Source organism: Lynx canadensis, chromosome B1 (assembly GCF_007474595.2).
Source record: "Lynx canadensis isolate LIC74 chromosome B1, mLynCan4.pri.v2, whole genome shotgun sequence".
In the NCBI taxonomy this organism is placed as follows: Eukaryota; Metazoa; Chordata; class Mammalia; order Carnivora; family Felidae; genus Lynx; species Lynx canadensis.
In genome coordinates, this window is record NC_044306.2 from 132,620,434 (window position 1) to 132,647,082 (window position 26,649).

General features: G+C 37.3%; 1 protein-coding gene across 3 annotated transcripts in view; it reads left to right on the forward strand.

Annotated features, from left to right (window-relative positions):
• FAM13A (family with sequence similarity 13 member A) overlaps positions 1-26,649 on the forward strand; it is a 362,178-nt gene that overhangs the window by 283,121 nt on the left and 52,408 nt on the right. For all 3 annotated transcript variants that reach the window (XM_030313445.1, XM_030313443.1, XM_030313447.1), the window contains 3 exons: positions 6,321-6,362; positions 8,996-9,175; positions 15,098-15,284. In XM_030313445.1, the coding sequence (XP_030169305.1) occupies positions 6,321-6,362; positions 8,996-9,175; positions 15,098-15,284 (409 nt within the window). The remainder of the gene's footprint in view (positions 1-6,320; positions 6,363-8,995; positions 9,176-15,097; positions 15,285-26,649) is intronic.

The following is a 26,649-nucleotide window of genomic DNA, read 5'->3' on the forward strand; positions in this document are numbered from 1 at the left end:
TAAAAATAAAAAGAGAAAAGCCTCTAATAAACGAGAAAAAATGGAACAATCCTAATAATCCAAATTGAAATTTGCAGTCAAGGTATGTAGTAGTTTTTAAAAGATCAGAGACTACTTGCAATTTCATACTAATAAACCTGAAAATATAGAAATAAAAAATAAATTTTGACAAGAAGGGGCTTCTGGGTGCCTTTTTAGGTTAAATGTCTAACTCTTGATTTCAGCTCAGGTCATGATCTCAGGGTTGTGAGCCCAAGTCAGGGCTCTGCACTGAGGGTGGAGCCTGCTTAAGATTCTCTCTCCCTCTCCCTCTCCCATGCTCTCTCATTCATGTGTGTTCTCTTGCTCTTGCTCTCTCTCTTTCTCTCTCAAAAAAAAAAAAAATGAAGAAAATTCCATTTGGATCCAAAAATCAAGTAATCTGTTCTAATTCTAAGAAAATAACTAGATGTATAGCCAAAGATGTATATGAATAGCATTATTTGAGAATAAGGATTATGTCTGTATTAAGGACACACTCTGAAGCCAGATTAAATGAGAGAGAATCAGAGCTGTGTAAACTTATCTGTAAAGGAGTATACATAGTGAACTATCCATTTCATTCATAATTTTGCTTTATAAAGGCCCTGGTCAAAAAACTAAAACTGAATTTCTTTTTATGCAAAAGCATGCTAAATATGTAAAACTAAAAACTCCAATAATTAGGGCCTGAACAGAAAAGTGAGTATTTCAGTATTTTGATGGACTCTCTTCAATTTGTTAGAAATTGCTTAATAGATTATGAAAATATAGGAATGAAGAATATTTTTTTTTCTTCAAATCAATCCTAATATTTAAGGGACTAGGAAGTGTAATGTTTGATAAAGGATGAGGATAAAGATTTTCCTCCTACTGACTCATATCCATGTAGTATGTTTTCAATTTATGTTCTAGTATTATATGCATAGTATATGATTTAAAACCAAAAAGGTGAGGCCTTTTAAATCCGAACTATCTGTAACACCACCACAAAAGAGTGATACAATTTTTGTCAAAGTTTGAGCACCTATAAATGCTCCATTAATTTCTACATATCATAATAATAGCTAAAATTTAAAGTGAATAAACACTGAAGATCAAGTGTATTTGTTTTATTGTATGACACTGTCCACTGAAGACAATGGTTAAAGCTTTAATTAGAAATCTGTTCTGCAATTGCAAGAAATAACATTAGATTCATCTTATAATGGTGACGCTGCATATCAACTGTTTTAGTATTTTAAAATAACACTAAAAATAGTGTATTCTCTTAAATAGACAAATTAGGAGCTTGATGCTATTTTGATTAGTTACATGATCTTCATGCTTAGGCTGAATTAAATATCACTTAATTGTCTTTTATATCCTTATTCATTAGGGGCACCTGGGTGGCTCAGTCGGTTAAGTGTCCAACTTCAGCTCAGGTCATGATCTCACAGCTCGTGAGTTTGAACTCCACATCGGCTCTGTGCTGACAGCTCAGAGCCTGGAGTCTGCTTCAGATTTATATACCACAGAAAAGAAAACACACTGAAGTAAGAGAACATACAGAAAAAGAGAACACATGCTTTTTCAAGATGTCGGATTTTAGTAGAATTGAAACTTCATTCTTTTTATATGTAGATTTCTTTATTTCAGACCAAGAGCTCTAATTAGAAAATCACTTGTCAACAGGCATTCTGTGCATCTTATCACATGCAAATTTATAGACTAATATTGTTGAGCATATTCAGCTTCCAGAAATGTAGTTTGAGTTTTGTTAATAGAGATACGGACTAAATATATTTAAGTATGTCATAGAATATATTGCAGGGGCACCTGGGTGTCTCAGTTAGTTAAACATCTGACTTTGGCTCAGGTCATGATCTCACAGTTTGTGGGTTCGAGCCCCGCATCAGGCTCTGTGCTGACAGCTCAGAGCCTGGAGCCTGCTTCAGATTCTGTGTCTCCCTCTCTCTCTGTCCCTCTTCCTCTCGCTCACTCACTCTCTCTCAAAAATAAATAAACATTAAACAAAATTTTAGAATATATTGCAGAGTAGGCTTAGAATCTATTTTAAATAACTATACCAATAGTGAATGCAATTGCACTGTCGCTTACAGCAGGCTTGGGTAATGAAATTGTCCATAGTGCTGGAGTCTGCATATAAGCTTATTTCTTTCAGGTTTTTTTTTTTTTTAAATGTTTGTTTATTTTGAGAGAGAAAGCATGCCCATACATGGTGGGGAGGGGCAGAGAGAGAATCCCAAGCAGGCTCTGTCTGTGGCTGTCAACGCAGAGCCCATAGGGGGACTCCATCTCACCAATGTGAGATCATGACCTGAGCCAAAATCAAGAGTCACATGCTTAACTGCCTGAATCACCCAGGTGCCCCTCTTTCAGTTTTGAATACTTGCTTTATCAACATTATGATATGATCTCTTCCATATTCAAGTGTTTATATAGCATGGTAAGAAATTTTGTTAGCAAAGGGCTCTGAAAGAATTCATTATTCTTAGCTTTCTGCAGAGGATAAAAAACAAGTTACATGTGGCTTGAAGGAAATCTTTCACTTTAGCTTATTTGCTTATTGTTCTCTTATCAGTGTCTTAGAATTACCTTCATGAGTCAATTATAGCTATGGAAATATAACCCCTATTTCTGTCATTAAATATTCTTAGAAATCTTGTTAGTGGTGAATTATCCCACAGGAACTATAGAGGTGTTTGGATACCTGACCAAAGCCATATTGGTATTTAATAAACCATAACTATGACTGAAACTATCATAAAATATTATGCAGTTATAACCTTTTGTAATGATTTAAACTTTAGGGAAGTAAACTTTTAGAGCTAAAAGAAAACCACAGAGATCAGTAGCCAAGCTTTTCATTTTCTGTAGGAAGAAACCAATCCAAACAGCCAGGTTAACTGACAATGTATGATTTCAGCTTATTAACTGCAGAGCTGAGACCAGAACTTCCCTTTTTTGATTTCCAATGGAAAATATTCTCTTCTCAGAATACTTGCTTTACACAAATTCTGTTTTAAAAACATGAAAACATGGGCATGCTAAGTATACCAAAACTTCCAAAGGAATGTTGAAGAAACTAAATTATCATAAATTTGACCTAAGATCAATATATAAGCAAAATTGAATATGATTTAATTACTTGTTTTTGTTATTGATTTATTCATTTATTTTGCATTCTGAAAATGGCTCTTTAAGACTGATTTATGTTGGGGTGCCTGGGTGGCCTCAGTCAGTTGAACATCTGACTCTTTATTTCAGCTGAAGTCATGATCTCATGGTTCGTAGGTTCGAGCCCCACATTGGGCTCTCTGCTGACAGCATGGAGCCTGCTTGGGATTCTGTGTGTCTCTCTCTCTCTCTGCCCTTCCCCGATTTGTGCACGCACTCTCTCTCAAAAATCAGTAAATAAACATTAAAAAGAAAAAAAAGATTGATTTGGGGGCACCTGACTAGCTCATTCGGTCAAGCAGCCGACTTTGGCTCAGGTCATGATCTCGTGGCTCATGAGTTTGAGCCCTGCATCAGGCTCTGTGTTAACAGCTCAGAGCCTGGAGCCTGCTTCAGATTCTGTGTCTCCCTCTCTCTCTCTCTGCCCTTCCCAATGGCACTCTGTCTCTGTCTCACAAAAATAAATAAACATTGGAAAATAAATAAATAAATTTCACAAGACTGATTTAGATGGCTCAGGTTATAAGCTATGAGGAAAATTTTGACATGTTGCCTTTTATTCACTTATGCTAGCCTAAGTTTTCCAACTCATACCCTCGTTACTTAGATTAGAAAGTTTAAAAATAGCTATTGTGATATCCAAGTAATTGAAGTCTTGAAGAATTTTAGTTGCAGGGAATTACAGCTTTGCTAATCAGTGTCTTACACAAATCAGCAGCCTCAAAATCACTGTAAAATTTGTTAGAAAGGCAGTCCCCTTCCTGAGACCTAGACTATTGAACGAGAGTCTGTTTGTAAACAAGCTCCTAGGTGATTCAGCTATGCCTTAATGTTTGAGAAGCACTTCCTCAGTTAGTAATCTCAAAACCTGGTTCTACTTGATGTCATTTTCTTGTCTCTTTCTTCCTCACCTTTCTTTTTGTGTCCTGGCCCCCAGCCCCCCAAAAGGAACATAAAAATATCAGCATGTGCTTTAATAAGCAAAAAGAAGTTCAGGTTAAAAGTATGTAGAAGAGAAGAAAGGATGTACATCTCATTCTGAGATGGCCTTGAGGACTAATTGGCTGATTATACTTACATGTCTTTGGAATATTTTTAGCATCTGGCAGATCCATATTTTCTCCCTCTTCTGTATTCTCCTGGAGTCATCATTCACATTGGTCCATGTTCCCAAAACTAAGCTTGTGCAACTGCATTGAAAAGTGAAATGCAGGAGTTAATTATACAGTGTTGACTTTACAGAGGGTGAGCCACAAAGCATCAAAAGCAGGAACTGCCTGTTCCAGTTAAGGACAGAGAACAGCAAAGGATATATTATTGGTTATGTAACCTGGGAACCACTGTGAATAACAGGCATTGTGAAGCAGATAAAAAATGGTTGTGATTAAAAGCAAAGTAAAATACCTAAGTCCAAGCCTCCATCTACAAAGATGATTCTAGTGAGTTTTTCTTCTAGTTAGTGATGGATTGAATGTCTGGTGTGGTGATTAAAAGCTTAGACTCTGAGCTAAAACTTTCTTGGTTCAAATTCCAGCTCATCTACTTCTTGGCTCTGTCACTGTGGGCAAGTTTCTTAACCTCTAACCTCTTCATCTGAAAATTGAGAAAACAATAGTACCTACCTCAGGGGGCTATCATAAACAGCAAACGAGAAAATCTATGTACAAAATACTTAGCACAGTGTCTGAAACATACTAAGTACTCAGTAAGTGTTAGAGTGTATTTATTTGTTCATTTGTTCATTTATTGCAATTTTTCACATCAGTTTCCCTTGTGAACAATAGCATTATTTTTTGGGTCTCTTCCGGGATTTGACCGTGGTTTCTGGATGTGAAAATAGCTATGGCTTTTTTAAAGGAAATTCTCTGGGCTAAAGAGTGAGTGTTGATCACCTCTGGGATAATAAGTGCTAAGCTCTGTCTGATGATAGTGGTAATGGTAGGGAGCATAATAGCAGTAAAGGAAAAGTGTCATACCGTCCCTTGAGGCACTTAGATTCAGAATGGAAAGAGATGAGATACACATGTACATAGAAGAAAAACCCAACAGATGGTTTAAAAAATCAATTTTTTAAAAGGCTGCCATCAGTATTGGTCATTAAGGACTGTCATTTTCTTCAGGTGTCTTCTACAAAGAATGAGGAAAAAAGGGCACTGTTTTATCTGTTATGTAAAACTGTAGTTTGACAAGCATGAAGGATTTTCTTTTAAGCAGACTTTTGAATCTTGATTTAGAAGCTGACTAAGCACTGAAATGCTGACTGTGAGAAAGTCTTGGTATTGATGCTGCTAAAGTATTTGCTAGCTTCAACCCTCACTGTGGTTATATGAACACAGGGTGCAAGCAAGAGGGGAGAAGTTCCAGAGTGTGCTGATCAGGTAGTGTTCTATAATCTCACTGTTCCACTTAACGTTTGACTACTTTGTAATGCTTTTGAAGGAATTCAGGCTTTGGAGAAAATGGGGAGGTAGAAGGAGTTTATAAATGCTCAATAAAAGGGCTGTAAATTAGGTGTTGAGATGAAACATTGTAGAGCTTGAGGGATTCACCATCTTGAGGAACTTCAAAAGAAAAGATGACTTAGAAATAGTCCTGTAGAAACCAGTGTTGCTTCCTTCTTCTCTGTCCCCTGTGGTTCCTGCTGCTGTCTGCATATTCAGAGCAGCTTTAGAAAGCTGCTTCTGTATGCACGTCTGGAGGAGGTGGACAAGGAGGGACCAGATTTGGGCTGGGGAGCACCAGGAATGGGTAGAGTTGGTAGCAGGAAGGCAGTCAGCAACACTGTATTAACATTTTGGGAAAATGAAAAGACCCTGAACTAGAACCGTGGTGGTAGGGTTAGAGGGTAGAGATGGTTTGTAAAGGTCACTTTAGAACTCTATGTCATAGACATCTTTAAAATGGAGGGGCAGAGGGAAGCACCTTTCAGGAGTAAACACCCAGGGCCATCCTCTAATTCTAGAAATAATTGAAAATCAGCATCTGTCAGTGGATGGTTAAACATTGTACAGAGAACAGTCAGAGTCTGGCTGATACTTTCAGCCTGGAATCCCCTTCAGACATTGGGTTCACAGTCTCTGTGCTCTAATCTGACTTTATTTCTTTGTGCTTCTTTTCCACAGCACGCACGTATCCCAAGTCAGCAATGTTTCAACAACTGGAGAGTAAGTTTTTTGGATTGGAGTTTTTCCCCTCCTTTCCCATTTATCAAGCAGAAAAAAAAGCTACTCTAATGGTGTATAGTATTGGGAAATTAATAAAGTAAGCAACCAATGATTATTTTTAAAACCCGAGAAGAGGACTAAATAAGTGTTCCTGTTTGAGCTTCTGTGTGGGTGTGTGACTAGAGACGACTCAACCGTTTGAACATGCAAGATGTTTGCTTCAGTCAAAATAATGTCATAGTCTATTAATATTTGCAAAATGTGTGTTGGGGGAGGTATCTTGCAATGAAGGATGTCATTAAAGGCTAAAGTAGTAACAGTATCTTTCCTTCTTCCCTCATAATGTTTAATCGGCCAGCATTTATTGAGTACCTGCACTATGCCAAGCAGAGTGTTAAGTGTGTAATGTCAGATACGCTTTGGGCTCTGCCTTCAGGGACTTTACAGCCCAATAGGGACACAGAAACAAAAGCAAATTAATGATGGGAACAAATCCTTTCTCCACAGGGCAGCAATAGTGTTCTATTGATTATGTCCATCATCTGCCTTTTTTTCCCTCAGGCCACCAGTTGCACATGGTCTAAAATCTAAGCTCCAGTTACCTGCCCTTGCCTACCTCTCTGACTAGATTGCTCATTATGCTTCAACCTCGTGGCCTTCTCTTTCTGGAATAGGCCAAGCGTATATTTGCCACAGAGCCCTTGTACTGGCTGTTTTTCAGCCTGGCCATTAATTTTCCTATAATCCACTCTTTTGTTCCAATGTCCTCTCATCCAAGAAGACATCCCTGACTATCCACGGTCACTCTCCAATCCTGGACTCCATTTTGGAGGCAATTTATCATCATCTGAAATTTCACGATTTGTTTATTACCCATCTTGCCTCATAGCAGCAACGTAAGCTCCATAAACACAGGGGTCTTGTCTGTCCTATTCATGGCTGTATCCCTAACATACAGAAAAGTGCCTGATGTATATTAGGCACTGAATAAATATTTGTAAATAGTTTCTTGCTCAAAGACTTTCCATCACACCTACCTTCCTTCCTTCCTTCCTTCCTTCCTTCCTTCCTTCCTTCCTTCCTTCCTTCCTTCCTTCCTGAGACATAAATGGGCCTTTTTAGAGCATCTTCCATCAACAGGGATCAGGCAGAAAAGGAGGGAAGATGTGATAAGGAGGTAGAGAGAATTTAAAAAAGCACTAGTTAGTATGAATTTGGATCCAACAGGATAAATTGGGATTTTTTTTTCTTCTTTGTTAAGTAAAGAAGCAGTGAGAGGGCAGGACTGACCTCTCTTAGCTTTGTGAATTTTAAAGAGATTCCGGAATTATACCAAGACTGATGTGTTCTTGCTTATGTGTTTCCTGACAACCTTTACTTCTTTTATATCTTACATAGTTTGGAAAAGGTGTGGGATGGGTTTGTATGTACATATTAATTCACTGGCATCCCTGTGTGCCACTGTTAGGTAATCTTGAATCATTGGGGTATGGAGTTCTAAATATAAAAGTTCTAATGCCCAAGTTAGACTATACTTGTTCAATGTCTACAAATAGTTTTAATGAAATTACTATGCATCTGGTAGAAAACTACATTTGGAAAATCTCAAGTTCTTAAATTTCTTAAAACCCATTTTATTTAAGCAAATGTTTTTTCTTAATCTGAACATTTTAAAACTATGTACATGGTTCTTTTAAATTTTCTAATAGCTTTATTGAGACACAAAAAACTATACATACTTAATGTGTACCATTTGATGAGTTTGGATGTGATTCTTTTTTCAAGTGCAGAAAAATGTGGTTTGAGGAGAATATGTTTAGAATTTTCCATGCCAGCTATTTAGAATTAAATAGTGTGGTGATAAAAGAAGTTTGGACACATTGAAAGATTATACAGCTTTAGAAAGGATACCTTATCTATCCCATTGTGCACTCTTTTTAGCCCCTGTACTGAAGTATTTCTTCATGTTGGACGAAGGAAATCTACCATCTTCAGTAATGAGTATTGAGATATTTGCATGAATGCAGCTTCAACTGTATACATCACAATTTAATTTAATGGAGGTTCAGAAAGATTTTGCTATTCTAAGTAGTAATTGTTCTCGTGAGGTATTCCTTTTTAATAGCATTATTCCCTGCATAATTTTATCTTAAAGGGATTCTAAATAGATAATAGCCATCATAAAATTATTTGTGCCAGTTTGCTTCACAAACCATACTGCCTTCCTCTAAAGAACTGGTATGACATCTGGAGGAACTCACCCTTATAAGAATAGGTCTATTCTTATTCTATGAGGAAAAAAAATATTTCCTCATTCTGCCTTATATAAATGATGCTTATTTCCTGATGGCCTCTGATAACTGTTGCTAGACTTGCTGTGAGCATTTCAGTAATCTTGGACCTACAGAGATGAGAAACACGGTTATCAAATTGGTAGGATTTGTTAGGTTGGGTTTTATCTTTAACACACGATACAGATATTTTGAGATGTCTCATATGCTATCTCTGTTCATGAAACTATAGTAGATCTACTATTGGAAATACAGATTTTCCAAAATTAGAGATACAAACTTTTAAAGACAATCATTGATAAATTTGATTACCTGAGTGACTCTGTATTCTTTTTTTATTAGACTCTTAGAAAGAACCATCCGGTCAGCAGTAGAGCAGCACCTTTTTGATGTTAATGGCCCTGGAGGCCAAAGTTCAGAGGACTCAGAGTCTGGAACATCATCAGCGTCTTCTTCCACATCTGCCAGACAGCGCCGCCGCCAGTCCAAAGAGCAGGATGAAGTTCGACGCAGCAGAGATGTGTGAGTTGGCATTGGTGCCTCTTATTTGGATTTTCTCTTCTCCTTTTAAAAATATACACCTGAATTAGTCACTGCATTATAGCCATTCCCATTTCAGTATTCAGGTTAAAACTTTAAAAGTTTCATTTTGACTATTCTTCTTTTTTTAAGTTTGTTATTTTTTGTTTTTGAGAAAGAGAGAGTGCAAGCAGGGGAGGGGCAGAGAGAGAGAATCTCAAGCAGATTCTGCACTTGTCAGCACAGGGTCCAACGTGGGGCTTGAACTCACGAAACTGTGAGATCATGACCTGAGCCGAAATCAAGAGTCAAATGCTTAACTGACTGAGCCACCCAAGTGCCCTTGACTGTTCTAACTAAGGTAATTTTTGGAAATTTGTAGGCAGCTAAATGAATATTTCAGCTTTTTCTAGATGTTTTATGTTGTCTAGATGTATATTGTAGGAAACCACCTCTGATTTAATACATTTCATGGCTTCCTCATGAATATCTTATTGAGAGGGATGCTGAACCACTGGAGGAGAAAATGGCCCTATGCCTGTCCAGAGGTGGTTTTTCTCTTATTAGACAACATTCATTTAGCTGTTAGAACACCTTATGAAATCAACAGATTTCCCTGCTATATTGGCCTGATGAAATATTAGAATATCACTGTAATATTCTGACAGTTGGTTACATTTTAGGGTAAGGAATGTTGAGCCTAAGTCTAATCAGAAAAGGAAATGTTTGTGTTCCTTATTATGATAGTGACTGATTTTAAGCTTTCCCACAGGATGAATTTCAAGAATTTGAGATTTTCAAGGATTTGAGAAAATACAAATAAATAATTATCATCCATATTTTTGAATAATCATTATTTTAATTGTCATGGAAAATAAAGTTATATTCATATATTTTTCCCCAAAATTTTATTTTTATCTACCGTAGCATTTAGTCTCTAAAAAGTTACTGTTTTGAATTCCTTATTAAATGTCAAAGACTAAATCAGACCCTAGTCCTCCTCATTCTTTTTTTACCTGGATTCATAATCTACATCAAAATCTAAGGGAAAAAAGAGATTTCTTTTTGATTAAAGAAAGACACAAAAGACAAGTAGTGTAAATAAATACCATGCCGCATATTGTCAAGATGTTTAAGAGCTATACTAACAAATGTAATTTTAGAAATAAAACAGTATCAGTGGTATAACCTACTGACTTTTTAAGTGATATAGGCAGCACTTTAAAAAAAATGGTCTTAGGGGTGCCTGGGTGGCTCAGTCGGTTAAGTGTCCGACTTCAGCTCAGGTCATAATCTCACAGTCCATGAGTTCGGGCTCCGCGTGGTGCTCTGTGCTGACTGACAGCTCAGAGCCTGGAACCTGCCTCAGATTCTGTGTCTCCCTCTCTCTCTGACCCTCCTCTGTTCATGCTCTGTCTCTCTCCATCTCAAAGACAGATAAAAACATTAAAAAAAAATTTTTTTTAATTGTCTTGGAGCTGCTGGGTTGGAGAGGGTGCTGTGTAATACTACCTTTAGAGAATAGAAAAATTGTAATACGGGAGGTATTTATGTTTAAAATTAGCTATTGACTAAGCTTTATAGAAAATGTTTAGGAGTATAATTAGTTTGTGTACTGCCTAAATTATGTTACACAGCAAGTACAAATTATTTAATACTGTTCATATTCTCTGCCTCATTTTTTGCCAAACAGTATGTAGCAACACATTGCATTTTAAAAATAGTCTCAGTGTGTCACGACATCGTGCTTTCCACTCTCTTTGTTTGGACAGGTGGACAGCAAGCTGAGGTTGGATGGAAGTGGTAGTAAGCACAAGAGAGAGAACAGAGACAGACAGTGGAAGTGTTGATGGTGGGTGCACGGCAGCAGGCAGGGGACAGCACAGTGGGGTAAGGTCACAGTGAACGGGGATAGACAGAAAAATACGAAACACAGAGTAAGTAACCTTTCCTGCAGAGTTTAGTTTCCCAGAGTTGGGAATGTTTCTAATATAAGTTATCTCAATCATATTTTACTATCAATATCAGGAGAACAAATGAGATGGAGAATGGTAGAAGCTGACTAATCTAACAATCCACGAAACTCCAGCCTTCCCCTTAAAGTTTCTTCTCTGGTAATTTCCTTCACTGCTCATGCTGCTTACTCATTGTGGTCAGATTAAGTTGTGCACTGAGTGAGTGAATCTCGGGCTGCAAACTGTGTGTGGCCAAGGTAACTTACAGTCTTGCATTACTCTTTCTCCTTGGTGTGTGGTCTGGGCATGCAGAAGTCCCCTTCCTGTGTTCCCTGTTGGCCTCACCCTCCTAGTCATATGGCCTCCTCCTCACCTGACATGCTGGGTAATTAGCGTGTCTTGATAGTCCTTCCTCTTCAACCTCCACGCCACACTGCACTGCCTCTCTGAGCTCACCAGGTATGTGGAGGAGTGAGGCCCTTATCTCTCAGGGCCCCAGACCTACTACTTTTGTCCCCATGAAAGTCCTCTCCAGTATGTCCCCAGGAGATACAGTGACATATCACTGATTGTGCAAAGGTTGAGAATCGTTATCATAGCCTATAGTAAGTATGTTTTTCTCAGTATACACTTATGCATAATTGATTCATTTATCAAAGATTTTCATCAGGCTTTGTTTAAAAAATAAAAATTAAGCTAGACTTTAATATATTCTATTCAAAACTAATAACTCTATGGAATGGCTAAAAAGAGTTTTTAAAGAGGCGCCTGGGTGGCTGAGTCAGTTAAACGTCTGACTCTTGGCTTTGGCTCAGATCATGATCTCATGGTTGTGAGATCGAGCCCCGCATTAGGCTCTGTGCTGAGCATGGAGCCGGCTTGAGATTCTTTCTCTCCTTCTCCTTCTGCCCCTCTCCCCCTCAAAAAAAAAAAAAAAAGGAAAAAAAAGAGTTCTTAAATATACAAACTCATTATATTTTTGTCTATTGTTTGGCCTCCTAACAACTTAGAGATGCAACCAATTAAAAAAATATATGCTTAAAGCCAGTGATGACCATATTTCAGGATGAGATTAAAGAGCCAATAAAGTCTATACTAAAGTCATTGTGACATTGTTTAAACAAATACAGAAGATAGACTGTAAATATTTCATTTTAATGCTAATTATTTATTGTTTAAATTTAAAAGGAAACGTCAGGTTTATGTTATTATTTGCTACCATAAAAATACCAAGGTTTAAGGAACATGTTCATTATGTGAAAGGTTTCAGTTTAATTCATTTATTAAAAAGCTTGCCATCTGCCAGACGCATGGAAATGTTGACTCTTGGTGAGGGGTATATGGAAGTTCGTTGTGAGTCTCTCTTCTTTTCTATGTGTGTGAAAATTTTATAATAAATACTTTCTAAAAGGCAAAGTGTAATTTAAGTTAAAGTGGTTTCAACTGTCCAATACACAATAAATTGGAAATGTATATACAGACTTCTTTGTTACAAATATTATATTAAATTCCTAGTTCAAAGTAAAAGAAAAAAATTATGCTGTACTATTAGAGGAACGATAAATAGTTAGGTATTACTAGAACATTAAGTGTGCATGTAGGGGTGAGGGAGAAACTCTAGATGAAGTGAGAAGCCGCAGAGATTTGAGTTCAGGTCAAATCTCAGTGATGTCCAGTATGATTGAAAGCTGTCCGAATGTTGCAGTCAGGAATTGTATTCCAGTGCTCTCACAGTCACATTTGTACTGTGGCTGAAAGGTGTTGACTCAGAGACCTTTTTTTTTTTTTTTTTTTTTTTTTTTGAAGAGAACAGGATTTCCACATGAACACACTGAACAGATTTTCATATATTTATTTTGACAAGACTTATTCCAGTCATTTATTCACTATTCAAAAAGATTATAAAATAAACTTTGTGTTTTAATTTCTAAAACTAGTTTTTAGCTTTTGTATTAGCCTGCTGGGGCTACCTTCACAAAGTACTACCTGGAGGACTTAAACAATAGGGATTTATTTCCTCACCGTTCTGGAGGCTGGAAGTCCAAGATCAAGGTGCAGATGGGGTTGGTTTCTGATGAGAGACTTCTGTCTTCGATTTGCAGACAGTGCCTTCTCTGTGTCCTCCCATGGCCTTTCTTCTGTGTGCATGCTTTCCTGGTGTCTCCTCCTTTTCTTATAATAACACCAGTTCTAACGGAGTAGAGCCCCACCCTTATAGCCTCAGTGAGCCTTAATTACCTCTGTAAAGTCCCTGTCTCCAAAACAGTCACGTTGTCGGTTAGGGCTTCAACATAGGAATTTGGGGGTAAACAATTCTGTCCTAAGAGCTTTCAAACATAAACCCCCACCCCCACTAAAAAAATAATAGTAGGATGTATACCCCAGGAGTTAGAGGAAATCAGAAGAGCGATTAGACAGATTTTATATAGTAAAACAACTATTTTTGAAGTTGATACCAAACTCATCCAACTATCCATAAAAGGCACCTCTCTCAGCGCATGAAGGGGGAAGATTTAAGAGTGTTTGCCTGAGTATATGTGCCAGCATGTTAGCCCCTATCAGCTTTCTCATGCCTTCTGTTATTTTATGTTTAGGATATTTCTAATAACTGTTGCATCAGTCTTTTATATACTTTTACTAAGTCTATATGTTTTTACATTAAAAGTTGTATAAAATAAGACTAAATTAAATGTGGAGTGCTAAAAATCACCAAAGATAGTCTAAGGTAGTATAATATTTAATTCATAATTTTGCCTCCATGATAAGCTCATCTAAAACAGGATATGAATTTAGATTGCAGAATAAATATTTAACATTATCTTTCTTTTTGGGATGTGGTTGAACTGATGGTAAAATGTAGTCATCAATTTTGCTCTTTAGAGCTCATGTATTTCCATGAGTAGTAGGGAGTTACCTTAATTTAGTCATACGATAAGGGAGAGATCTCATTCATTTGTACTTTGGCAAGCCATGACGCTATACTGATGGCTTAATTTTTTCCATGATGTAGTAAAAGACAAATAATTTGCTAAGTAATTTAATTTTGTGAAAACTCCTTGAGGGAATGTTTAAGATACTCATTGTTTCAGTAATATTAAGTGAATTAAATTCTATAGTTACGGCATTCATATCTACTTCTAAAACTAAGTCATGAAGCTAAAACTAAGTCATGAAACTTTGTACTGATAAGTAATAAATCCATATTTAAGTTAAGATGTTTTGTATTCTGGGGGCGTCTGGGTGGCTCAGTCACTTGAGCCTCTGACTTCAGGTCGTGATCTCACAGCTCGTGAGTTCGAGCCCCGCGTCAGACTCTAAGCTGAGCCTGTTTCAGATTCTGAGTCTCCCTCTCTCTCTGCCCCTCTCTTGGCTCACACTCTGTCTCTCTCAAAAATAAATAAACATAAAAAAAATTTTTTTAATATTGTGTATTCTGTAGTTTTTATAAACTTACACTATTTCTACCAAGACTATCAAATGCAGTTGGATTCTGTTACTCATGCTTTTCTACTATGCTGAAATGTCTTCATCATTTGGAAAAATCAGCATGTCCCATTCTAGAGAAAAAGACCACATATTTCCTTTTCAGATTTTTCTTCACACATTGGATTATAAAATGTGTATGTGGGGGGGGGGTGTAATTTATTAATAATGGGAAGATTTTTTGTAAGCTTGCACTGTTCTCTCTGTTTGAATACAAATTACTTTTGGTACAAATACAAAAGTTGTTCATTGGTAGAAACACAGTCCCTGCCAATTTGCCTCTAGGAATAATTTCTCTTTTAATGTGATTTATTTGGCACCAGTTGGTCTCAGGAGTAGCACTGTGCTCAGATTTTGATCAAAGAGGCAAAATGGAATTTCTGGGCACCCTCCTGATTTCCCATGTGATGCAGTGACAGTGTCATTAAAATGTCCCTTTTACCTTTTAAAATAAAATCAAGGTTTTTTGTTTTTTTTTAATTTCAAGGGGACTTATCGACAAAGAAAATATTCCTTCTGGGTTCAGCAGCCTCGAAGATTGTATTTTGAGTGCTCAGGAAGTGGAAAAGTTGTATGAAAATACTTCTGGTTGTGTTGGAGAAAGGGGCAAACCTAAACGTCAGAAATCCAGTTCCAAACTCTCTGAACTCAATGAAAATCAAGATGGTCTTGTGGTAAGTGAAAATTCTGTAAAATTTTTACTTGTAGCCAGTTAGGAAATACCACATCTCTTTTCTTTGCTATGTAAAATAATAATAATAATAATAATTCCAATCATGAGCTTATAGGACTATAGGATATGAGTTGTGAAGACCTTAGAGCCACTAAATATGCACACTTATATTTCTTTTTAATATTAAAATCAAAGCCGAGAAAAATTATATTCTACCAAAAGAAACAAAGACAGAACACTTACTATTTATTTAAATTGGCCTGATTTTTATCTCATTCTTTGGAGCATTTTTAAATTTTATTTTTGAAATATTGCCAATAAAGCCTTTTTATTTCCCCCCATTCTGTTTGTTCTTGAATATATGACTATTTAAAAAAATTAATAAACTTAAAGCCAAGTGAAAGAAAACTACATAGAGAAAGAGGGTCAACTATCTTTGTGTACAAAAATCTCTGTGTTCAGAAACTTAGTTTAAACCTATACTCTAGAAACTATTTTCTTCCAAATTAACCAGAAACAAAAACAAAAAAAAACAAAAGATCAGCCTCTTACACAGTTACCTCAGAATTGAACCCTGGATTATTGATTTGATATATGTTATTACAAGTTATTGTATACTATTAGTATATATCATCCTTTTCTGTATATGCTTCAGTTTCTCTGAAAAGTGAGAACCAAAGTGTGTCTTCTTAGTCCATCTAGTTTTTAAAAATTTAACAACAATAAAAACTGAAGATAAAATTTATAATATAACATGAGCTGGAGTCCCCATAATAAATTAGGTAATGTCCGCTTTTACCATGCAATGTGTAAATACTCTGATCTATTTTATCTCTGACCAGCTTTTAGCTCCATGCTGGGTTTTTCATACATTTACTAATATGGGCCACCTCTTTTCCATTGTCAATTTATGCATGTTCTCAGAGAAGATTCCCAATTTTGCCCTAAATAAAATATACATAAAGGCAAATTCAGGGAAACATGTTAATTTCTTTTTTCCCCTCCAAATATCTTGATGCTCTGTTTCTAGAAGTAATAGTGACCAGCTAGAAGGGACAGAAGCAATCACCCACCTCAGGTCCATTTCTGATACACTCCAAATAAAGAATGTAAGCTTTGGAACCATTATACATATTAAATGTTTTTAGCATTAACTTAATTCTTGCGTAGGGGAAAAGTAAATTTTTAAGTAACATAAATGGTGCTAATTTCATTAGCTCTTTATTTGGCCCACAATTTGCTTATCTGCCAAAGAGATTACAATGACTAAAAGTCCAACACTTCATTGGAAAGAATGTACTCTATTTCAGTCCCTTTTTACATGAACTGAAGCCATGAATATTTCTTTTCCACAAGGAATAATGTCTTAAATTAGCATGGTGGTGATAGCTAATAAAAATGAAAAAGTACATTTATTCCTTAGAATCTGTGTTTGATTGATATAATAACTATAGACATATTCTTTGCTTAAAAATATTTGAATGGGAGAGCCCAATGCCATCTTGGTCTTTTTAGGTGAAAGGGTTTGCCCCCATGTTAGTTGCCAGTTTCCTCATTCCAGGATTGTGAATGTCATGTATTAACATAAGTGAGCCAAGTGGACCATGTCTTTTTGCAGTGGATAATTGAAAACCCTGCCAACACAACTTCCACGTAGAAAGTAAAGGTGCTGTCTAAGAGCTTTTCTAACTGTCATATGTCATGAATTTTTAAATCTGATCTTCACAGGTAACCACAAAGCAAATAACCAGGGAACATAGCAAGTCTTTAGTCTCCATCCTAAAAGTTAAGTTGTGTATCTTAACTTGTCACTTACTTTTAACCTTCTAGGTTTACTTTTCCCAAATCTCCCCCAAAACCTTTTCCTGCTCCATTTCACGTGCTTTACACCCTGAGTAAACATTTATTTCTAAACTGGGTGGGAGAGGGGAGAAATGCATACATAATTATATGCCTTTATGTGCCAGGAAATATTTCAGATCCTGGGGATACAGCAGGAGAAAAACAGGCAAAAGTTACTGTCCTCATGGAGTTTATATTCTAGTAGGGGGAACAGACAATAATCAAGATAAGTAAGTAAAACACAAAATACGTCAGATAGTGATAACTACTAGGAAGAAACATAGAGCTGGAAATGGTGACAGGAATTGTGAGGGAGCAAGCGATGCAATTTTAAATGGAGTGATCTGAGAAGATCTCCCAGGAATTTGACATTTGAGTGTAAAGACTTCGAGAAAGTGAGGAAGCAAGCCATACTATCCTAGTAGGTGCAAAGGCCCTGAGACAATCATTTATCTGGAATGTTCAAAAAAACAAAAAAAAAGGTACCGTTGTGATTGGAGGAGAGTGAGCAAAGTTAAAGAGGTAATGGGAGAAAGTGGGCAGATGAAGTAGGGCCTCATGGATCATTGTGAGAACTCTGCCTTTAATATGGATGAGATGAGAATCCATTTGAGGGTTCTAAGTAGAATAGTGATCTGACTTACTGAAATTTGAATCAACTGCTATGTTGAGAATAGACAGTAAGCAGGCAATGGCAGAAAGAAGAACCCCAGTTAAGAGGCTATTGCAATAATCTGGAGTTAAGATGATGATGGTTTGAACAAGGTGATACCAGAGTCAGCATGTATTTCCTTGCAGATTGTATGATGCACTACTCTAGAGGCACTGTTCCCATAGACTAAAATGTGAACAGTTCCTCCTAGAGTGGTGCGTTGCAGTCATCGTGATGTGGTGGATGGATTCTGGGTGTATTTTGAAAGACCAAGGGAGTGAGTGTGGACAGAAAAGAAAAGTCACCTCAGGGGCTGTGAGCCATGAGACACACCAACCTTTAGAGGATGGAGAGATGAGAAGGTACCAGGAGAGGAGACTTAAGAGACTAGCAAAGTAGAAGACAGACAAGGTAAATTTGATGCCTTCGAAGCCAGGTGAACCCAGTATCTCAAAGAAGAGAGAAGGTCAGACGGTGGGTCAAGTAGAAGACTGCACGTTTGACCACTGGGGTTAGCAAGGTGGAGATCACTGAATAAGAGTGGTTTTGTTGAAGAGATAGGAGCAAAAGCCATTTTCCAGAGTAAATGAGAGGAGAGGACCTGAACACAGCGAGTGATAATTTCACACTGATCACACCAGCCCACAACACAACCAAGGAGAATATGCTGTAGACCAAAAAAAAGCATCTTGCACATCTGGAACCTCTGAGGTGGGAACTGGCTGGGCACTTTGCCTTTGCCCTGTCTCCTCTTGAGACAGTCATGACCAGCAGGAACCAAGAGGCTACAGAGAATTCAGAGCTTAAAAATTAGTGGTAGTGAGTGACATTAGAGTTTTCTGCCTTATCTCTAATTATTGCCACAGTCCCAAGCTTTTCCTCCTCCTTTAAACTCCTAGCTCATGCCTGTGCCCTTCAGTCATTCTCAGAGCAAAACCTTGTCTCCTCATTTACTTGGAAGAACTAGGACACCCAGCTTGTGTTTCAGCAGCTTCCCTCCTGCTTCAAAACATCTCTAAGAACTCCACTCATTTTATTTTCTCACCTGCTCAAATGATAACATGGCTTTTCTAATTTCTGGGGTTACCTTCTAACTCAAGAAGTGTCCGTGTAAATTCTGTTTTCTACCTCCATCTCCCCACCCCACCCCCATGTACATGTACAAACATACACATACACTCACTCACACGGTTTTCATGGCTTCCTGTCCACTGGCTCATTTCTGTTGGCCTAGAAAAAGCATCCACCTCTAAAAGCTTCCTCTTCTGGGTGCAATTTAACAGCTTGAATCAAAAGCCCATAACTCAGTCATGCATTTTATCCAGTAATCATACTTCTGCCACTCAGTTCTACTTAAATATGGAAAAGACCGTGAGTATTAATTTGCTCACTGCAAGGCCTTCTATAATCATGGAAAATTAGAAGCAATCTAAATGCTTAAAAGTACGAGATCAGATTAGTAATGTGGATGTCAGTTCAGTAAAATTATTATTTGGAAGACCATGTAATAAAATAAAAAACATTGACAAGTTATATTTTAAGTGGCTTTGTATATATTATCAATTCTAGTACTCCCAATTACCATAAGGCAGATTTATTATTATTATCATTATTATTATTATTCTCATTCTAAACTTGAGGGAAATGCAGAAGAGATTAAATAACATCTCCAAGGTCACACACAAGTGGTGGCGCTGAGAGTCTACTATATCCTTCAATATTAAAAGTGGGTTATGAAGTGTGCATTTATATATATATATATATATATATGTCTCTGTACATTTTTATATATGTATGTCTATAAATGTATGTATCATATATGTATACATATTTGTATGTGTGTATATGTATGTATCTCATGTGTGTGTGTACAAATGTATATAAAAATGTTCATTCCCAGGAAAAAAGACTGAAAGGAAATAAGCCTAAAGTGATTGATAATATCATGGTGGTGGTAGCAGTATTAGAAGTAGCTGTCATTCAAGGGGCGCGTGGGTGGCTCAGTCAGTTAAGAGTCCAGCTCTTGATCTCAGCTCTGGTCTTGGTCTCACAGTCATGAGTCCGAGCTCCTGTTGGACCTCACACTGGACGTGGAGCCTCCTCAGGAAAAAAAAAAAAGAGCGGCTGTTAGTGCATGCTCTGTTTTTCAGATGTTCCCCATATGAGTATACTAATTCTATAAAATATAGAGTAAGCATCACATTTATTGTACAAAACTGAAAACATAGTCTAGTGGCTCTCTTATTTATAAACGATATCTGTTTAATGCCTTGTGCACCCTCTGAAATCACAGGCAGGGTTCAAGGAAAGAGCATAGCTCTTTACAGTCAGACCTCAGTTTTCAGTTTCAACTTTATCGCTTAATATCTATGGCGAGTGGGCATGTTATTTAGCCTCAGTTACTTTATCCGTAAAGTGGGACTGTTAATGCCTCACTGTGGTTTTTTTGTGAGATTTAAATGCAACTAAATGTGCTAAAGAATAGAGAAAACTGAACACTGTTCACACATAAGTTCCTTTCTGCTCCCTAGATTCTAATGACCAGTCTCTTTTCCTTCACTTGCTATCCAACATTTTGAACACTCTGCACTTCCTTGTTCTGAATCTTGCTTCTCACACTTGCTTGTTCAATCCCAGTAACCCAGAATCTACACCCACTTCTCTGGGAAACCTGCTTTCTCCCTGTCGCTGTCTGGACATGGAATTGGAACTGCTCTTCTAAGACCCCTGTGCTCTGACATTCTCTTGGTCCTTGACTCCTCAAGCCCTTGTGGGCTTGATACTTCTTCCCTTTTTCTCAGAACACTCTCCCTCTCTGCCTTGGTGACACTGACCTCTCCTGTGTCCTGTGATCACGATGACTTTCTTCTGCGTCATCTCTTTCACTGGCTCAGCCTCCATAAAGCAACCTCCATAAAGCCTCCATAAAGCATAATGTAGATGCTCCCAAGTTTTGTCTCATTTCTCTTTTCCATCTTTGCTTGAGAGCTTTGCCACTCACATGGTGTCAGATGTCACCTCTCTACCAATGACTGCCAAGTCAACATTTGATTGAAGCTCTCTGCAGTCCACCTTAGAAAGTGAGCATGTTAAAACCGAATTCATTGTCTTTTCCTCCTGGATCTCTTTTTCACCAGGCTACCCATCTGATTTCATCAGTCAACATCTTCTTGGTCCTTTTGTTTGCCCCCAGCCCCTCTTCCAGCTTTTCAGTCAGTTGTCAAATTTAGTGGACTCTACTTTAAAAATGGTATGAAGGACCCCCTTGTCCCTTTGTATTGCCATTACATCACTGAGGCCCTTGTTATAATTGCCCTGGAATATCAAAACAGTCACCTGACATGTCTGCATACCGCCACCCTCTCCTGTCCCCAGGCTGTCTTACCTGCCCCTGCAAAACAGTCATCTACCTAATGCAGCAATTTTCAACCCTTGTTTTCCGTGCACTAATTCCTGTCACAAACTACATGACAGTGATTCTCTGGGTAGTGTCAATGTAATGTAAAAGAGACCTACATTGTGAACCACTGATTTAAAGTTATTCATTCCTTCAACTATACAACAACTAACTGTATGACAAGCACTCTTTGAGGAGCTAAAGACACAGAAGTTGTCAAAACAGATACACTCACAGCCATCCTGAAGTTTACATTCTTATAGGATCAAATAAGAAACAAGAAAATATATAGTCAGATGGCAGTACATGCTGTGGAAAAAAATGCAGTGGGCAGAGACGACAGGAAGTGGTGGGGGGTGAAGGACTGATATACAGAAGATACCCCGGTCAGGCTCACTAAGAAGATTTGTGCAGGGACCTGAAAGAGGTGAGAGAGTGAGCCATCAGGTGAGGAGAGGGGAGAGGGGGCAGCAGGCTTTGCCTATTTGAGGATAAGCAAGAGGTTGCTGTGGTTGGAACAGGGTTGAGGAAGGAGCATTATAAGCAATGAGGTCAGAGATGTAGCAAGGGTACTGATCACTTAAGCCTTTATAGCTGTTTTTAGGTCTTTGGGATTTATCTGGAGTGAGATGAGGAGCCACTAGAAGATTAAAAAGAAGAAAATCATTTTCTGATATACCTTTTGAAAGAATCGCTCTAGCAACTGTGTTAAGAATAGCGCAGAGGTGGTAAGGGATGAACAAACACTAAAGCAAAATAATTGACGTAATCTAAGCAAGAATTGATAACAATTTAGGCCAGGATGATAGCCATTAAGTGGCAGGAAGAGGTCAGACTATGGATGTATTTTGAGGGAATAAAGAGGATTTTCTAATAGATTGGATGTGGATGTGAAGAAAGAGGTGGGTGCGGGATGACTCCAAGACCTTTAGAGTAACTGGAAAGATGGAGAATAATATTGGAGGGGCAAATTCAGAGGGAAAAACCAAAAGTTGCATTCAGATATGTTGAGCTTGAGATGCTCATTAGTAAAGAAGTCAAGTAAGCAGTTAGGTGTGTGAATCTGGAGCTCAGGGGAGAGATGAAGTTTGGAAGTCTTTGGCACCAGTTGGCATTTAAAGCCTTGGGATGGTCTGAGCTGGCACGTAGGGAACAAGCAAAAAGAAGGGCTCCAATGACTGCACTCTGGGACATACCAACATTTGTAGGCAGGTGAGAAGGTATAGGCAAAAAAGATTAGGAAGGAGCAACTAGCAATCTTCAGTACAAACACGGGGCAAGAGCCTTACTGGATTTTAGTCAGCAACAAATCAGAGGAGGGAAATTGGAATAGTGCAATACCCACATCTGCCTTTATGGTAGATTTAGGTGGGAGGAAAGAAGAAACCATCCAGTTGGTCAGTTTCAAGAAAGAATCAGAGGAAATGAATTGGGTACTGCAAGTGTAGAAAGTCTTTGAACATGTGTGGCTCTCTAGGAGCGGGGAAAAATGAAGCGGCAGAATCAGAGACAATGCAAAATCAAGAGAGAGTATTTAAAAGACAGTGATATCGCAGAGTATTTGTGTAAGATAAGTCAATAGAGAAGGGAATTGATGTGCAAGAGAAGGGGATCCATTGCAGAATCAGTGTTCTTGAGTAATTGATAGAGGGTGGAACCTAGTGGGTGGGTGGAGGGGTTTGATTGTAACTTACTTTGACCTAAAGACTGTTTCATCAGACACTTGAAAGGTTTGCCCCACTACCTCCTTTACATTACACTAAAGGTCTGCCCCTATGTCCTAGCCACAAGCTACCTTTCACCTAAGAAACGTAAATACCCTTCTGACTTTTCAATCTCACCATGTTTATACACATCTAATATTTCTTTCCTGTACATACTATTGAATAAGGAAAGAATATGCTAGCCACTTTGAATTTTGATTTGCCAATATTATCATTCAGAAAGAACCTATCTAGAAATGAAAAATATTGAGTGTAACAAACCACAGTTGGAGCAAGAACTTAATACAGAAGTCGTGATGGCAAGGACCAGTGTCTGTCTGGTTCCCCATTTACCATTGCACCCCAATGCCTAGCAGAGTTCAGCACTTACCAAAATCATGTGTTGAAAAAAACGAGTGCATGAATGGGTGCCATATTTTTAAGGTAACTTGTGTCACAAAAGGCCCAAAATGCAAGGTCTTGAATACAGTAAATGTTCTTTCTCCCATAACCACCTAAAACAGGAGTTGAGAGCCAGGGAGAGAAGTAGAGGACTTGGTCCATACAGTTTTTCAAGACCCAGGCCAACTGTCTCCCTCTTCTTCAAGTAGCTTCCAGCACACTATGGTGGTTTTCATCTCCATTCCAACTCACAGAAGGACATCATGAGCATTGAGGAATGTACCTGCCGGGGTAGTTTATCAGCCAGGCCTGGAAGCCACACACGTTGCCTCACACAGCCTATAGGAGAGGAGTTAATCACATGGCCATATCTCATTGCAAGAGAGGCCAGGAAATGTTACTGGGCCTGGGGCTACTTATTTCTGTGGAAGGAAAGTAGAATGGATTTGGGTGGATAGCTAGCAACCTCTTCTATCGGCATTCTCGTACCCTACCAGTAGTTCTTTTTAAATATGGATTAAGGTATACAGTTTTCTGCAGGAAAACATAAAATGTACAAAAAGAAATTCAAATCCACATTAATCCTTCGTTAATAAGAATATATCAAATATTCTCCTTCTCTGAGAGCTCAAGGTTAGAATAATGAACCTGTTTTGACTAGCAGTGTTCTCTGCACCCTTCAGACTGAGCTGTTTGTATATTGAGAGAAGGCATTTTTTTTCAGTGTCTTCTATAAAGGCTTTGTCAGCATTTTACAGTTCTAGAAGACAAATTTGTCTTTGCTCCAAGTGTTTTCAAGTGCTTCAGTGGTCAAACAGGTTTTGAGTCTAGCTTTTAATGCCAAAACAGAGAGGGGGGCCAAGGGGAAGAATTGAAAATAAATTCCACAGTCTCAGGCTAATTTTTTCATGGCTTTTGCTCTTTTTAGATTTCAGGATATTTTTATAATTAAGGAAGATGGTTCTTAAAATTCACTTCCTTCTGACACATAAAAACTGCCCAAATAAATTATATCATAGCAGATATGTGTGTTTTGAAAGTCACTGGTAAGCCTTAAATGAAGCAGAATTTTATGGATTGTAGACTAAGCTTTATCTGTTTTTTTTAATACAGTTCAAGAAGCAGTTTCATTAATTTATACTTAAAGTCATAATCTGTTCTTTGCTATTTCTTAAAATGACCTATTTAAAAGAGCCTAAGTTTAGAAGACCAATTAAAATAAAAATGAATGCAATAAAACATTTTTAAAGAGTGTTATTACTTTAACCTTTAATAAACGAAAACATTAATGAACCACTCTTTTACCACACCTAGAGAAGTGTTTGGGACATAAAACAGTTCAAAATCTTCAGAAGGCATTGAGTCAGTATTTTTTCATAAGACAAATACTATTAACAACTGCAGAACATTCGAAAGTCCAGTAGCATACTTCTCATACAATGGAAGTCTTCTAATTCACCTGTTATTTTAACCTACACATTCTGTTTCCTCTTTTCTCATCTCACTGAAGTGGAGGAATTGCTGATCTATTTCTTTATCTTTCCTTCCTAAACCTTAGGCAAAAAATGGAAGTTAGAATTTATAACATGTTTTGTGCCCATGGAAATAGGTACTTTTGTTACTGTATTCAGAGATCTTTACTACTGTTGTTTCATTCTGAAAAAAATTGAGGTAGATTGCCAGTTGTAACACATTCTTCACATGTTCCTGTTCCCAAAAGGTATAGGGGCAACGCAACTGCCTTGGCAAAGGAACACTGGGTGCTCGCTTGCTGCTTTAAGTGAAAGCAGCTCATGAATATTCAACAGTCTCAAACGTGTAGACAACATGAAAGTTGGAATTGTTACAAAGTCTTAGGAATATAGAACAGTTTTGAAAGTCACCCTTTATTACATCTATAAAAACTCAAATCCTTGGGGAGTTCTCAAACATAGGGATCAAACATGTTTTAAAAGTGGGGTCGGGGAGGGAGTTGAAGTTATTGCTTACTCCTTTTAACCCTGGAGAACAGCTAGACTTTCTCACATTTTACAGCCGTTTTTTGCAAAGCTTTCCATTATTAACATAGCTATCTTTTTTCTATAATTATCAAAATCTATAATCAATTATATCTTGGTTCTTTCTATTTAGAAAAAAATTCTTATAGCATCTTACTGAAGTATCTTTAAATTCATATAATATTATAGCTTATTTTCTGTTCTCTTTCTGAATATTTCTTAGCCTTAATGTGAAGATTTTTATTTATTCAGAAATAGTCATTCACATATAATTAAAAAATATATTTCATTGACACAGTTCTAAAATTATCTGAGGGTAGAAGGTTGTACTTTCCCTAGGAATTCATGTTCCATAACTTTAGGAAAACCTAATACTGTTGCCCAAGATGTTACACTAAAGATTTTGATAATCTATTAAAGATTACCAATGAGAACAAACAAAGATTGTCTGTCATAGATATATCTCTTGTTTTTCAGGAAGATCACATTTGGGTAATAAGAGCAATTATGCTTTGCTTCAAGGAGATCCATTTTAGAGAGGCCTCTTCTAAATATATAATTGAATTTTGTCATAATTTTCATTTGTCAGATCGATTCTCAAATCAACTGTGTAAATTATCTAAGTGTCTAAATTGATGTTTAGTAATGGAAGACACAAACACTCCAGTTCCTGGGAACATTTCCTTAACTGGAGAAATAATAGTAAAATATTTTAGGGGAGGTGGATCTCACAGTTTCAGAAATAATAATCACGGCATCAACAACAATAGTTAATATCCTTTAAATGTACCTGGTATTATTCTAGTGCTTATACATCTGTTATCTCCTTTAATCTTCATGACCACCTATATTAAGTCTTGCGATCTCCATTTTTCAGAAGAGGAAATTGAAGGTCAGGTAGGATCATAACAGTTGGTAAATGATAGAGCTAGGATTCAAACCCAAACATTGTGACTCCAGAGTCACCATTCTAACTATTATGTTATACTTACTGTGTCTCCCTTTGTTTCTACTGTTTGATGGAGCCCAGGGTTTTAAACTTTACGAATTCCAGGTAAGTGGGTCAAACCAAGGTAAATGGAAAATAATTCATTCATCTACCGAGCCAAAGATTAGTTTTCTACTCCAATTATGTGTTTATTTTGTAAAGATTTTTATATATGTCAATTTCATCAGATTATTGTGAACCTTAGTCAGATTTACTTTGTGAAGGGTTTTTCATGATGGAAGGCTATAAATATGTAGATGAACACATGTTGCTTCAATATTATTATTCTAATGTACACAATAGGTGGGTTGTGCTTAATGTCTTTTTAATGCAGATACGAATCTTTGAGTTCAGTGAAATTCAGGTTCAGATCTCCAAGGCAGCT